The sequence below is a fragment of the Lepisosteus platostomus genome, chromosome 8, assembly GCF_059453375.1.
Source record: "Lepisosteus platostomus isolate fLepPlt1 chromosome 8, fLepPlt1.hap1, whole genome shotgun sequence".
Lineage (NCBI taxonomy): Eukaryota > Metazoa > Chordata > Actinopteri > Semionotiformes > Lepisosteidae > Lepisosteus > Lepisosteus platostomus.
The window spans coordinates 2,360,021-2,375,622 of NC_142618.1; the positions used below are offsets into that span (position 1 = coordinate 2,360,021).

Here is a 15,602-nt window from a genome sequence, read left to right on the forward strand (position 1 = left end):
AGAATAAAACTGAACACCAAATGTCTGTCATTGCTTTCATGTCAAATTTATACTATATGATCATTTATAATGGATCTTATCTTTTGGAAAGCAAAGTATTTTTTTCTTTGGGAAAGAAAGCACAGAATCTGCAATTTGCGTGATGTGCATCAAAGCATAACCAGCAATATGAAATGAAAAACAGAGCACAAGAGTAATCCCGGCCATGGCATAGCAGAACAGGTGGAGAAGTTAGAAATTAGTTTGCCTACTTGAATTAAGTGGGAACTTCTGTGTGAATAGATTTAGCCAGGGTTATATATATATATAGCAGAAAGACTGCTACCTACTGGTCTCCTAACAGACACAGCAGCTCCCTTAGATAGTGAAATTCAAGATCGCAATTCAATTCAATTCAAAATACTTTATTCATCCCAAGGGGGGCAATTCAATTTTGTCATACTGATCTTACCTGTATCACACCGATCATACTGAACCTGGCTATATCAGATTGATTGTGCTTGTAATTAACTGACCTTACCGTGTATCATACTAATTGTCCCCGTATCTGTAACAAAGCAACTGCAGCTGGAGTGCCGAAATTGGGTTAGACCACCAGAGGGCAATGTAGAGTCACACCAGGAATGGGAAAAAGCTGCATTTCCACAGGGTTATTAGGGGACTGGCATCACTTGTGTGAAGCCAGGGATCCCTACGGTATATAAGAGTTCAGGGAGTAAATGGTCCTGTGTCTACTCAGTGGTGAAGTTACACTCTTTGTTAGGTGTGACAGTGAGGAACAGAGCATCACGGGGAGACTCTGGATTTGTTGACTCAGGTTCGGGTCAGACCCTCATCACCAGGTTGTCACGGTCGCAAACCCCTCCTCTTAAGGGCGCTCCAGCCCTTCCTTGTTTGTTATTCATCCCCCGCACCTGCTCCCTGTTCCAGCCCCTTTTCAGCTCCCCCTTAAAAGGCCAGACGGAGACGCTAATCCGGGCTCTGCATTGGTTGCCGCATCATGCGAGCCCGGGACCTGGATGCGCCTGGCTCCGTTATGGTTTTAGCTTCTGTTCTTGTTCCCGTTCCCGTTCCCGTTCCCGTTCCCGTTCCCCCTGCCGGTTCCGACCCGGTTCTGGATTTTAATTGTGTGTCTCGGATGGATCGCCTGGCCTTGGACTTTTTGCGCCATTTTGGATTTCCCGTTTGACTCCTTCCTGGATCATTTGCCTCGGCCACACACCCCCCGACCACCAGCACTCCATGGACCGCCCCGTTCTCATCCCCGTATCCCGCATGCCTTTTTTCCCCAGTGTTTCCTCACTCTACCCTGGATCGTGTCGTCTGCATAGGGTCCGGAAAGAACTCTCCCTGACACAGGTGTGACAGTGAGGAACAGAGCATCATGGGGAGACTCTGGGCTTGTTGACTCAGGTTCGGGTCAGACCCTCATTACCAGGTGTGACAGTGAGGAACAGAGCATCATGGGGAGTTTCTGGGCTTGTTGACTCAGGTTCGGGTCAGACCCTCATTACCAGGTGTGACAGTGAGGAACAGAGCATCATGGGGAGACTCTGGGCTTGTTGACTCAGGTTCGGGTCAGACCTTCACTGTCAGGTGTGATAGTGAGCAGATGAATCTCGCAGTGAGACTCTGGTTGTTTGAGTAATATCCTCACTGTCAGGGGGACACTGAGAATGTACGTATAAGAACCTCACCCTCAGGTGTGACAGTGAGCAGATGAGTCCTGAGATGGGACCTAAACATCTGTATAAGAACTTCACTGTCAGTTGAGGCAGCGAGACTCCAGGCCTCACAGTGAGACCTTGTGAAAGATCAACCCCAGAAGGGGTCGGTTCCAGCCCGTTCTGGGGTCTGGAGAACTGGGGAGAGGGAGAACGGGGCTGTTTGAGAGAAAGACTGGCTCGAGTTTGAGTTAGAGGCAGAGTCTCTCTGTGTGACTTCTGTTAATGCTCAGGGAAGGACACGTTTTTTTCAGGCGAAACTCGGTCTCGTGGGTGAGACGCTGAGTTAGTAGCAAAAGACTCCGGGTTAAAGGTTTCATAAGGGTTTCAAGGTGGTATGATTATTGAGAGCAGGGCAAACTCCCACAGAGTAGCAGCCCCAGCCTTGTCGCCACACCAGTAAAAAGAAAATGGTAAGAGCAAGACCGGCCAAATACATCAACCGGGATGAGGTACTTGCAACTGCTCCTAACCACAAATTAAAATGAGCATACAACCAAGGGACCAAAATCAGGTCAGCAGAATAACAATAACAATGCTGATGCAGACACCACCTTAATTTCTGTTAAATCGGCTGTTATTGTATGCAGGTTTCCCACGTTCAGCTACTATTAAAATGGCCATCTGTCACAATCATACTAATGTGTGTATCAAACTGATTGTAATTTTATCGTACTATTTATACTAGTGTATCATTGTATTTCTATTACAATTTTACTTGTATCACATCTGATCTTATCTTGTATCATACTGATTTTAATTTGCACCATACTAATTTTTCTTTACACCATTCTGATCTTACCATGTATGTTGATTAAATACAGTCTTACAAATCACACAGTCAGGTGTAAGGCTTAAATGAATAAGGCGGAGACAGAAACGGTGCCACCCTTCCACATCTGTAGCAGGAAAGGCTGGAGTGACAAGAAATACAGTACATGCAAAACACACGTCAGGCACTTACCCTCACACGCGTTGGCGCTTTCAGAGGTGGCTACTTGCCATGGCTTTTGGTTGAACCCTGGGCAGCAGCGATCGCAGGTCTCCCCACAAGTGTTATGCTGACAGTCGCATTGAAGTCTGGAATACGAGTGGTTTATTTAAGATATTAGCTGCTTCTTTGGCATTAATAGAGGGTACAAGTTCACAATGTAGTTAGCAGCAGTAGATCGGCAACATCATGAAGCTGGAAGTTGGAATTGATACTGATATGAAGTTGGAATTCTATGGAAGTGTTACATGGATTTCAAACTCTCACACGGGTCAAGAATGTAAAGAGCCTGCAAACCTCTTTCAGCTCAAGTACTTTTATCAGCTTTTTATTGAGTTGGGAGAATAATGGCCTTTAAGATTCCATTACATTATATTTAGAGATGGCCAAGAAAGAGAAGAAAATATTAATTTGCATCTGATTTTGCATGGATTACATCTAAAGCATGCGCTGTGATGTTTTGACAACACAAAGGAACTGTATCATGAGTTTCTCTGATTTAATTCTTTCAATACTTTAAAAGCTTGTTTTGTGCCCGTTTCCCAGGCATTCCAAAGTTTTAAGTTTTTATTTTGCAAAAACATTTAGATGTTTCAGCCAAGTTAACTCAAGCAGATTATCAGGACAAATTTTCAAGTATTTCAAAGTTTGCTTCATGTTCTCCCTCTCCAAATATAGACTATTTAAAACTTTATCTTTATCTTTAAGCAAAAAAACATTTATTTTCATTTTTTGAATTTCTAATATGATGGACACCTTCATATATTTATAGTTCTGTTCATTAAAATAGGAGAAAATTGTATGTCATCAAAATTTTTTGATAATCTCCCCCCTCCCCCATAACTTTGCTAAAATCATTCCTTGTATAAGTTGATGTTCATTTGTTCTCCACCCACGAACAACCTCTCATCTTGCAATTAATACCAATCTGGGAATCTAAAATAAACCAACTGAAAATTTATTGTAATTATCTTGTTTTTACCAAGCCCCCAAACTGAACCTCCTGTCTTAATTGCCTGCGAGCAAGATGTTATTGTTAAAGGTTTAATTTGTGTTCTTTCTAAAGAATGAACTTCCTTTTGTTTTCTAACAGGATATAAGCCTCACCCATTTGATCCATAAATAAAGACATTAAATGACAATCTCTATTTTAGCAAGTCTTTTAAAAGCTTTCATTTTCATTAGACCCAGTAGAATCACTGCTATTTATCTATTTGCCTTTTGAGATACAAAAATATAAAGCACACAATTTGATTAAATTATGTTATAGAAAGACAAGTATTGGGACAATACAGACACAATAGTTCCGCAACGCCTAATCATTCTTCATTTTAAGTTTCTTCAAGAATAACCGATTCCTCATTGACACTATCACACAAAGTGTGTACCTATCCTTTGGGTATATACTGTTCATGAGCAGAGGCAACTTGTTACACAGGTTTCGGGAATATCCAGATGTAGCTAGATCTGGGGAAAAGATGTTGAAAAGAGATGTGATTAAAGAGATGTTGGCAGTGTGTTGAGATCCCTCACATCTCCATCCTGGGCATCTCTGAATCCTGTGCTATCAAGTCTTTATCTGGACCTCTCAGTTATAGGCCTGCAGTGCCTCTGGTACCGCTGTGAAATCTATTTGCTTTATTTTCAGGGTCCTTTGTAACAATCATTTTGTTCCTCATGTTATATTCTGGTTTTGAAAACTTTAAAATAAAGCAAAACCGTTTCCCACAAAATCGCAACATTGTGGCAAGATAAATAACCAACCAACAGCTTTTCAGAATGTCTCTGAGGAAAGCAGACCGAATGTTTTACAGACATTATTTGGACTCTTACAATTCAGAAGGACTTTGTTACCTACAAAATGTCACCTACAGTACAGGATAGCTCTGGATGAATTTGGCAGGGAAGCTGACAGATTTTTTAAAATAAAATTAATCTTTTTAAAAGAATTATACATCTTTTACTCTCTTGTCTTCCGTACTATTGTCTGTCACTATATTACCGCACTGTCGGTTTCACTTTAACCTTTTACAATGACTGGTTGATTTTATTCAGGACCAAAAATCTCTGAAAACCATCCTATTTGTATTGTACCATCGGGAGCCTTTCTAGGCAGATTAAAAGTATTGGCATTTCAACTACTACACTCTGGGTGGTAGCTGGTAGAAGGGTAGGCGGGTCCTGTACATTCTTCACTCGAGCCACAGCTGCTGATTGGGCTAGAGCTCACCCCGGTTTTCAAGGCGTTGACCAAACACAGACCACGTGACCCAGTCCATCACAGAACGTATGGCCTGCTGGTCCCCAGTCAGGCAGCTGGGTGGCCTGGAGCAACTGGAGTGAAGCATCTGCACCAGGGACTCAAACCCACAACCCGCCAGTCAAGAATCTAGAGACTTACCCTCTACCCTGAGCTGCCCCTGCTCCTTTATCGGCACAGACAGGAATCCAGAGACTTTGGATGTTGTAATTTAAATGGATTTTATCCTAAAAGGTTGTGGAAACTCAGAGTAACTCAGCACTCACCGGAATGGGTTTGCAGGGTTCCGGGCATCACACACTTGTGCGTGTCCGTGACACACACAGCGCCCCCCAACGCTGATGTCCTTAATGCTGTAGTAATACTGCAAAAACAAGTCATTCAAAAACTTTTTTAAAAAAAAACAAATGTTTTGTTTTAGAACACAACAGAATGCAAAATCTGGAAAAGGACTGAAAAAAATGCACACAAGCTGTAAGCTGACTGTTCCTTTGTTGAGTTGAGTACAAGGGTAGGACCATCTTGTAACCCCAGAACGTAAAAGAGACTCAGCATTTACAATTCTGATGTAGTGATTAACTTATGAGTCATTTTTTAAGCTGACATGTTCTCTTATGCTATACAATCTCTTGAATAATTTCTCAAAGGGTCAATACCATAAGGTTTTCAAACGTCTACACAATAAATCAAATCATCTTCCTACTGCAGTAGATATTGCAAATATAGACACGTACGATATTTATTAAAAACAGTACATTAACATAATAACAACAAACCCTCTGCTGCCAGCAGGAATAAGATTAAATGGGATAAGGTTAACTAACTTTTGTTTTAAGGTATGATAAAGCAAACGCCTCTGATAACATACTAAAGTCAGTTTCATTCAGACAGGGTAATCATTAATGTAGACCAAGTCATGAATAATATTTGGTGTACAAATGTTCATAAAGCTTGTCTTTGCTTGAGAAGTAGCTCCAGTGTGCCTACCAATTTTCCAGATGTCTGCAAACACACATACTATACTATTTCTGCAGTACATTATATTGCTCCTAAGAAAACCCGCCTAAGAGAACACACTGATTTCAGGCCAGCTGCTCTTACATCTTTTTTGATTAACTCATTGGTTCAGAATGTCTCCCCGTCAGTAAATGGCAAACTTGATCCCTATCAGTTTGCTAATAAACAAGGGCAAAGCACAGAAGATGCTGTAGTTACTGTACCCTCACTCAATAAGAATTTGGACAAACACAAACCATATGCCAGGGTGCTTTTCCTTTACTTTTCTTCAGCAGAATTTGACCAGACATCTTAACATTATTTCATTATGAAAAATTCTTCAATTACTGTAAGGTCTCAACATCTGCAAATGTAACATTAGGGAATTTGCTTATTCTCAATTTGGTCTGGCACGGGGTCTTATATGGAAGAAGAGCAGAGCAGGATGAAACTGAGCCAAAGGTTGTGAAGCACAACTTTCAAATTAGCGGCACAGCAGACTAGGACTGTGAAACCAATCTACATAGTGAGTGAGTGTTACGGGGAGCTGCCGAAAGGTATATCAGGACCCTGTGCGGTGATCTAAGAGCGTTAGCGAGAAATCCAAATCGCTAGGCAAAGACGTAGTCGGTAAACAGGCAAAAATACATAAGACCAAGGGGTTGAGAACAGGAAGCCAGGAGAACAACAGGTGAGGAAGGAAATCCAGGGGAGCAACAAATACCGAGCGCTGACTGATACTGAATGAGGCTTTATAAGGACTGGAGACTGGGGTGAGTTCAGTGAAGGACAGCTGAGACTGATTAATTAACACTTGCGGCGGTGCTTTGTGGAATTAGCCGGCACTGGGGACCGGTAAGAGCGTTTTCTGGTAACAGGTTTCTGATTGCTGGTCGTAACAGTGAGCCACTCCCTTCCCCCCGCCCAAGTACCCACTACCCAGCATCCCCATCCCAGCGTGGTCCTGTTTTTAAACTGTAACAAACGCTCCAGGCTCTGTGTCAGCAGTGTGGAGAAGGACTCACTCACAGTTATATTGCCCGTTTTATTTTACAGTCGGGCCTGCTGATCATGGAGTCAGAGAGAGAAAGTGCAGGTATCTGCTGGACACAGAGGAGGAATTCATGTTGTTTATTTTAGCTGATTATTGTAAGTAACTATACTGTATATAGTAACTATTATTTATAGCTGATAAATAAGTTATTTAAATTAACTTTAACTATCATATGAGATACTGTTATTATGTCTTTTGACCATATACACTATATACTTTAGTACATTATGTGAAAGTATTGAGGTGGACGTGGTTATATGCCAAGTTAGCTATTCGTGACTGTTCCCTGCCCCAAACCCTTTTTAATGTCAAGACCTTACTGTACACATTAACCCATATCTGATATTTTAGTACAATTCATTCCTTACGAGATTGATTTCGGCAGGTGGAAGTTAATAATACACATTTTTCTTAGGTAATAACTAACTTTGGGGAATCCAGGGATGTGTGAGTTCACCACTGCTCTTCACTCTCTATACAGATGATTGTGTTTCCAGTGGTACAAGGCACATGCTAGATAGATAAGACTTTATTGATTCCAAAGGGAAATTGATCCTGACGTTATTTGTAATAAAGTACAACAGTGATTTTACACAGGTCAGGGGTGTTTGGTGCCAGAAGTCAGATTCTTCCATGTTTTTCAGTTCTATGTTAAAGTGTCATGCAGTATGGAATAACTGTCTGGTATAACAGTATTTCTGTGCACCAAAAAGCCAAGCTATCCAGACTTTTGAGGATATGTTCGACGTTAGTGGGGCAGTCACCTGACCTGCACTTTCAAACTGTTGACAGTAAGGGTGTGTTGAGACTAGTTAGTACCTCCTCTCATTCCACACATGCTCTGCATGAAGATGCCTTCAAACAGACATTTTAGAGACCCTCAATGTAGACGCAACAAAATGAGGAAATCCTTTATCCCACATGCACTGTACTGTAACTACTCAATAAACATGTTCACAATAAAGAAGCACTGGTTAATGGACAAGTACAACTAGTGGTTATGTGCAAAAATTAAGGGGTGCTGTGCAATTATAGGGGGAAGTAAACTCACAGGTTATGCTGTACAGTAGCTCTGTGGATTCCTGTAGGAGTGGGATATAATTACTATGTATGGGTTGACGTCTTTTATGTCATATGTATTTTGAATGTAATATTTATTTGTACTCTTTCATGTTTTTTGTAAGTCTCTGTGCGAGGGAACCACAGGTGCCCGAACACAAAACAAATTTCCGAGAAATTACCATATCATATGGTAAAGGAGAGGTTATTGCAACCTGTGGGCTGGGTTTGAATAATCTTCAAGTCACTAAACTACATTTACCTGCCAGCTCTGGTTGTAAACCTTGTCTTGGCATCAAGCCCAACAGCTTGGAATGCACAAGGAGGGGAATTCATGGAAAAGTACTTTGGTGTCAGCAAACAGTTTAAAAATATACACAACAGTTGATTAGGTTGGGTTGATAGAGTAAATAACACGATGATCCCTGTGATCAATTCTAACTCAGTGGAGAACTTGGGAGATTATGTACACAATTGAAAGCTTACAAACCTCCTGCTAAACCAACAACATCTGTTCCAAAGTTCAAGCAGTGACTTATGGAGTGTATAAACTACATGTAATAATATTAGCACTTTAATACATACATAACACATGCTTTCATAGAAAGTTTTCCTACATTAGAAAATTTAAAAAACAACCCTACAGTGAGTAGTGAAATTTTCATTTCAAGCTTTAGTGAATGTGTTCGCCTTTTCACGAACCATTTCAATATTTGTTTGTGCTCCACGATGTCAGCTGAGTTTTCTGGAAGATTACAATCACTGATGAATTGCCTTCACAGCCTATCAAGAACAACTCAAGCAAGGATGTGCATTGAAGGCCAGTAAACCTGGACTCTTCAGGTCTGTTCTGTGACAGTCAATGAGTCTAATAAGAAAAGAAATGAAATCATCGGAGGATGAGAGTCATGTATTAAACTGTTACTGAAGCAGGATATAAAACTGCTCCAGCAAATTGTATCAAAGGAAGATGCTTTGTTCAGTGCAACTGTAACAAAGAGAAGTTCATTGTAAAACTGTGGAAGATACTTTTACTTTCTGCGATTGTTATATTTTGGGGAAACGCCTAGAACAAGCATGTGGTATTTGTTTGTTTTTTCATTATTTTAAAAATTATACATAAATTTAAAAATTGAGCAAAGTATTTTCAAAATAAAAACTAAATGCACTATTAACTCATCATAATTCTCAGAATGATTTATTCTCTGGAAACAGGGCCTGCAGATCTCATCTCACATAACAGAAGTTAAACATGGTAAAGAACACACACTTTTGCTAGCTGTAGTATTGCAACACGCTCATATGGGCAGGATATTGCATTACAATTTTTCAAGGAAGAGAGATGTGTCATAGATGAAGCTGATTATTCTACGAAGGCCGACAAGAACGTTCAATATCAGACACCAGGCATCCCCTCACCACATGCTTGGGAAGGTCAGCCCCAGTTCAGAGCTCCTTTCACTTTAGGGGAATTTAAATTTTCTTGTGATTATGATACAAATTCTATATATCCAGTGCTGCATTTCCTGGGGTCAAGTCTTTTTGGAAGATACTGTTACAAAATAGCAGGCAGGAAATAAATAGGCGGTATATGAAATGTGTGCTTTTGTTCTCATCCAATACATTCCCGAGGACAGAATAATATATCGGGTTCAAAGTTAGATCAAACAAAAAAAATCATATTAATAACATGACTGCACAACAGTTACACTATAGACAGGTAAAGTATGTACAGTACAATTAAAGGGTTGCAGAGTTGTGTCCTATATTACAATATACAAGTTTACCTAAAATATCTAGAATTTCCCCCCGTGATCCAAATATACAAAAAAACACCTTAAATAGGTCCAGAAAAGAAACTTGCATCTTAATAAAAATGGATCCTGCCCAGGACTAAATCTCCCTGTCTAAAACACAAATACCTGCACAAAATGGGAACAGATTTCCTCTATTCCAACATATCATCACTGAAATAGGAAGGAATGTTTTTAGCCTAAGGATTTCACACCCAGGAAATTCAGATTCCACAAATTTGGAGGAAGAAGTGGATAATGGATGATGACATTCCTTCTTCTCTGTTCTTCTCCCCACTCCCCTTGCTACTCTCCTTTGTCTCCTTTCTTCTTGTATCTCTGTTGGCGTATTTATCAAGGGGTCTATTCTTATGGAGACTTAATGACCTCACCAGGAAGTGACTAAATACCACTCAGAAAAACCTTTTTCTGAGCCTTTGAAGTAGGACAATCCAGCTGTGAAGTACCAACGCGCCAAACTTGAACTAACCCCCTCTGTCACCACAATATGAAAGACATACAAAGGTTTTGTCCAAATTGGGGCTTCACAATAATTTTCCCCATTGCTGACCATATACAGTATACCACAAAACACAATAATAACTAATGCCTTCATTGCACCTCCGTGCGCTGTAATATTTTATTTAGGCAGTTCTCATTGTAAATGATCTTGTCATCCAACAAAACAAACAGAATTTATATGTGTTGTCATATAATGTAAACTGAATATGCCTTTAAGAGAGCTTTGTTATGACAATAATTGCTGTATCCTGTGAAATGTTCTAACATAACGGTTTACGGCACCGGGGACAAGCTGCCAGTGGAATGCTATGTTAAATTGTAAAAAAGGCTCCCGCAGTAAAGCTTAGTTCTGTTGGCTATAAACTTGGGTAGACATTTATTCATACTTCTTCGCCGCTTTTTACATGTGTCAGCAGAAAAGCAGATTTCTCATGCTCACCCTGCGGGTAACAGTGGGGTCCCGCTGGGCCTTCGATATCAGGTGTCCCAGGAGGGTGTTGGTTCTTAGAAAATGCAGACGGATGTTGGTGGCTTTGGTAAAATCCTGCAGGACTGGGGAATATGAGAAATTCTTGGCTCCAGGACGACCGTTCACCAGAGACACAACAATCTAATAAAAAAAAGGGATTTGGTTTCAGTTAATGCTGGCAAAGAGATCCAGTTTTAACTTGTTTGTGAATGAAGGCAGTTGTGTGGCCATGTATGAGATATCTTGACCCACTCCTGCAGTGTGATAGTAAAAAAAGCCTCTAGGGTTTTCATACTGGGGCAAGTAACATATACATTTTGCAGTTCCTTTTGATTTGACCAAGTTTTTTCATATTTCATGTAACACTAGTTATTGGCAATATTTACAGTATAACTATAGTTTTTTTATCTGTGAGAACAGAGGTTTAGTAACTTTCTAATCTTCAGTTCAATCCTGAATTTATAAAAAAAACAGTTAATACTGCTGTTTGTTAATTTCCTTCTCTTCTTGATGATCTGGACTCATGAATAGTAAATTAATGAAATTGATTATATAGCTTAAACTGAAATTGATTAAGCTTCTAGAGTATTTGATAATGTCCAAAAAAGTGTCAATTTGCTTGAACAATCTTTTGGACATTATCAAACACTCTAGAAGCTGCAAATGAAATTTAAAAATATGTAAATAAAATTCAATGCTGGGCAAACAGTTCTGTGAGTATTTTAGCATACATCAGACTTATAACCAGAAGCTGAGGAGTTGTAACTTCTTCAAACATTTCTCTTTGAAGAATTCAAGACTGTAAAGTTATGAAGATGTCAAAAAAATAAAAAGCAATTCATTCAAAACAGACTTTAAGGCAAAAAGATCTTGAGCTGAGAAATATATCATGTTTCTGTCATGTTTCACCTCTTTGTTTCTTCAATAACGATGAAAGTCTTACCTCCCCATTCTCCAATGGTACTATCCGTGAGTACTCTGTTGTACAAATTTGGTCATCATCTCTATATATACGTCCATTAGGGTCCTTTCCAAACCTTTCAATGCAATCTCCTTTTGCATCTGCAAATTAAAAGGAGATTTAAAATTCCCTTGTTAGGAAAGCACATATGATTTAATGAAAAGTTCTTCATCCAAGAAATAGCTAAGCCTTCACAACCACATTTTCTGTGTAACTCAACTAGTTTTGTCTCAGAGAATGTACACATTACTGATCTTGTGTGGACACAGTACACAGTAGTGCTGCTGAAATGTGCTTGACCCAATTGTCCCATCAACTTGGCTTGATAAATGGATGTCTTTTGTTGTTATCAAACTCTGAGTAATGAGTTAACGTGCCTTTATTTTGTTATGCATCATCATTTGCAGTCAAAATTATATAAAGACATTCAATGGATGCCTCAGAGGTTTTACACAAGTCTTATATATGTCTCAACATATCATTTATTACAAATGAATAACTGAAATTGATGACAAAAGCTTGTGAGTAAAGGCTAGCCCATCCACACCCAGTGATGTATAAATACGGGTAATGAACATCCCTTCCCCAGTGCCCACTGACTGCTCACCCTATCCCATCATAACTCTTGAAGCTGCTCCTAAGCTCATTCCACATAGCAAAGGGGAGTTTCGATGTCCTCACCCTTACCGCCAGGATTTTGTTCTCTCACCCAAATCAGTTAGATATGAATCAATCTCTCTGCTGCGCACTCACTACATTGCTCAGATACTAGTGTTAGTCCAAAAACCTTTCAAAGGTTTTAAAGGTAATTTCACAAAGGTCATGAAGCTCTACGCAATAAGGTATCACAGTCCACCAAAAGAACACTGTAAGGACCCATATCACCATGATGACTTAGCTGTTTTTTTTTTTCCTCTGGAAATTACAGAGATTATCTGCTCTTTAGACTCTTGCAAAAAGGGGTGAGGTGCAGTAGACACGTTAGCATATAGAACAGGGGTGGATTCAGCAAATATCAACACCTTTCAAGCAACGGTCAGGCCTATATCTAGAGGTGTGGTCAAAGGTGGCAGAGGGAGCAAATTTAACCGTTGACTCAACAAAGTTCAGAGAACTAAGAAAACCCTTCCTACCTGGATGGAAGTACTCACTGCATTCTTCTTAAATACTGAAGGACAAGCTGATACAAGTGTGTTTGTTTCAATAAAAGACAAAATCTTCAAATAAATGGCAAAACTTAATAACTCTTTCAACATTTAAGTTTTGGCAATCAAATAGCTATATTCTGTACTGTAGATAATTAATTATGATTTATACATTTAATGCTCATAGTTTATTCTGAATTCCACTTCCAGGGTGAAATAAGGGTAGGTAATTGCTAGCATGTTCTTTTATTGTCAGCCACAAATCTCTCTCTCTCCCTGCTAAAGAGAAGCTTATCCATTCCTTGGACTCTTCATAAATGTGATCCTCTGTTTGCTGTCTGTAGTCTGTAGTGCACTACATAGAGGGAACAATATGCTTCTTGGGTCCTCTAGCGTTGTCAAGTGTTTCTTTGAACACTTGTATTTAAAGATAGCACTGCCCGCAGGACACACGAGAAAGGACAGAGCTGACGTTTATTAACACAGGGCTTCCCCCTCCTGGCTCCGGGGGCCCAGAGACCTGCTGGTTTTTGTTCCAGTTGAGTTCTCAGGTTACCCCACTGAAGGCCTTAACTGAAATATTAATAGGATTCAATTCAACAGATTTGTGCTGTTTGTTATAAGCTCATAAACAGGTTGGAAGATACCGTTTAACTACTGCATGTCAAAAGCAACAAACTGTGCAATCCCAGACCTCAGAGTAGAAAAAATACTTGCATGTACTCCAATCAAACAACTTGTTAGTTCGATTAAGGCTTCAGTTATGTAATTAAGCTCATCTGGAATGAAAACCAGCAGGAGTGGATCTGCTGGACCAAGAGTGGGAATCTCTATAAACTAACCCTTGCACCTGCTCCAACAGGCCAAAAACCGACTGGGCATTAGTAAGTACATTAGTAGATTAGCAGGGTGGCAGTAATTACCACCAAAAAAAATAAATAAACAGTTGACTAAAAGCTGAAGAATATTGAAAGAGTTAAAATGGGCAAAACATATTTTTATGAAACCAGATGAAACCACATGCAGCCGGATAGAAGACGAAAAATTCTTCTCAAATCTGCCTATTTCAGAAAGGATGCAATGTAGGTCCATAGTACAGATCAGAGGAGCAAGCAAGAGTGAGAGGAGAGAAAGAGAAAGGAGAAAAGGAAGGAAGACCAGCGGAGAAGTAACTGGACCCTGAGAGAGTTTTACTCCATCTTCAGAGTAAGAAACCAGATCCTATCTAGACAACCTGAGGATGAGAAGAGCACAGTACTCTAAAGAAAAGGGACATGGTGTCTTACAGTATATTGTTGAACTAATTCCACAATGGTGAAAGCCACAGGCTAAAAGACATCTCTCCTGGTTTAGAGATGCACTGGTTGGAAAAGGGTTCACATTTATTTATTATGGGACTTTTAGTGAGTGATTCAGTCCTGGGCAGGATCCCAGCACACAGGTTCCTTCTTTGCTCTTTTTTTTTTTTTAGTTTTACACCTCAATTTCAGGATAAATTCAGTATTTTCTATGCCTGTAGAGGGCATGGCTCTGATCCTCACAGAACTGTAAAAAGCTGTACAGGTACATAGGCAGACACATTCTGTGTTGTGTAGTTGTGTCTCATTGTATGTAACTAGGTGTCTGTTTGCTTCCTGGTAATTACTTCGTTACCAAGCTGTGCCAGACAAATCAAGAACACACATGCTATGATACGCTCTGTATTCTCTGACAATAGGGGGCGTAATTATTGTTAATTTTTATAATTGACTTATAATTGAAACGTGGTGTCTGGCCCTGACTTACATATTGGTTTGACATCTCTTATTTTATAATTATCCACATGCACCATTTGCAACATCTATATACTGTACATTACTGTACAGTACTATGGCTGTCTGTTCATTGCTGTGGACTAATGGGAAGAATGTCTGCAATTTCCATATTTAGAGGCTTTTCTCTGTCTTCCAGCACTCTGCAGTATATCCCATTTCAAGCAAGGCCATTCATTATGAGCACAAAGCTCCTTTTCATTCAAGTCAATAACTTTTTTATAAAGCTAATTATCAAATTATTCACAATGTCAACTCAATGTTTGCTTTCAGTTTAAATTTGATGTCTAAAAACTTTATATTTTTTATGATGACATTGAAATGTTTCTAATGCAGTTGTTTTAAGTAATCAAAACCAGGGCTTTCGAAAATAATACTTTTCAAGTACTTGAATAATTCTTTTCAAGTATTTGTTCAGCTTTATTTTGTGACCTGATTTGTGCTGAAGACCAATCCTGAGGTAAAGGTAGTTCTTCTGTCCCACCAGTCCTGTCCTAAGACCTCACATCAAAGGAGGGGAGGGAAGAGAGAGTGTCAGTTGCTTTCTTTACCAAGTGCAAGCAGACAGCTCTGAAAGGCTGAATTCTACACAACAGCACCCGACTTCAATCAGTCTGAGAGGAGTTAGTCAAAGGCCCACCTCTTCAGCTGCTTTGACTCAGAATGCTGTATTTTTACTTTATCATGTTACTAGGATGCCTGCAATTTACAAGAAGTTTAACCTGGTGTCCAAGAAGGAACTGGAAAGCATAAATGTGGGTAGCTCTCCAAAAACACAGGCAGCAATATAAAACCATCAGTGGGTTACAGGAGGGTT

At 39.7% G+C, this 15,602-nt stretch overlaps 1 protein-coding gene across 4 annotated transcripts in view; it reads right to left on the reverse strand.

Annotated features, from left to right (window-relative positions):
- The window catches only part of LOC148655488 (laminin subunit alpha-3-like), a 119,856-nt gene that overhangs the window by 80,385 nt on the left and 23,869 nt on the right, over window positions 1-15,602 (reverse strand). For all 4 annotated transcript variants that reach the window (XM_088642009.1, XM_088642008.1, XM_088642007.1 and 1 more), the window contains exons 4-7: window positions 11,812-11,930; window positions 10,839-11,009; window positions 5,242-5,339; window positions 2,689-2,804 (exon numbers count right to left, since the gene is read on the reverse strand). In XM_088642009.1, the coding sequence (XP_088498135.1) occupies window positions 2,689-2,804; window positions 5,242-5,339; window positions 10,839-11,009; window positions 11,812-11,930 (504 nt within the window). The remainder of the gene's footprint in view (window positions 1-2,688; window positions 2,805-5,241; window positions 5,340-10,838; window positions 11,010-11,811; window positions 11,931-15,602) is intronic.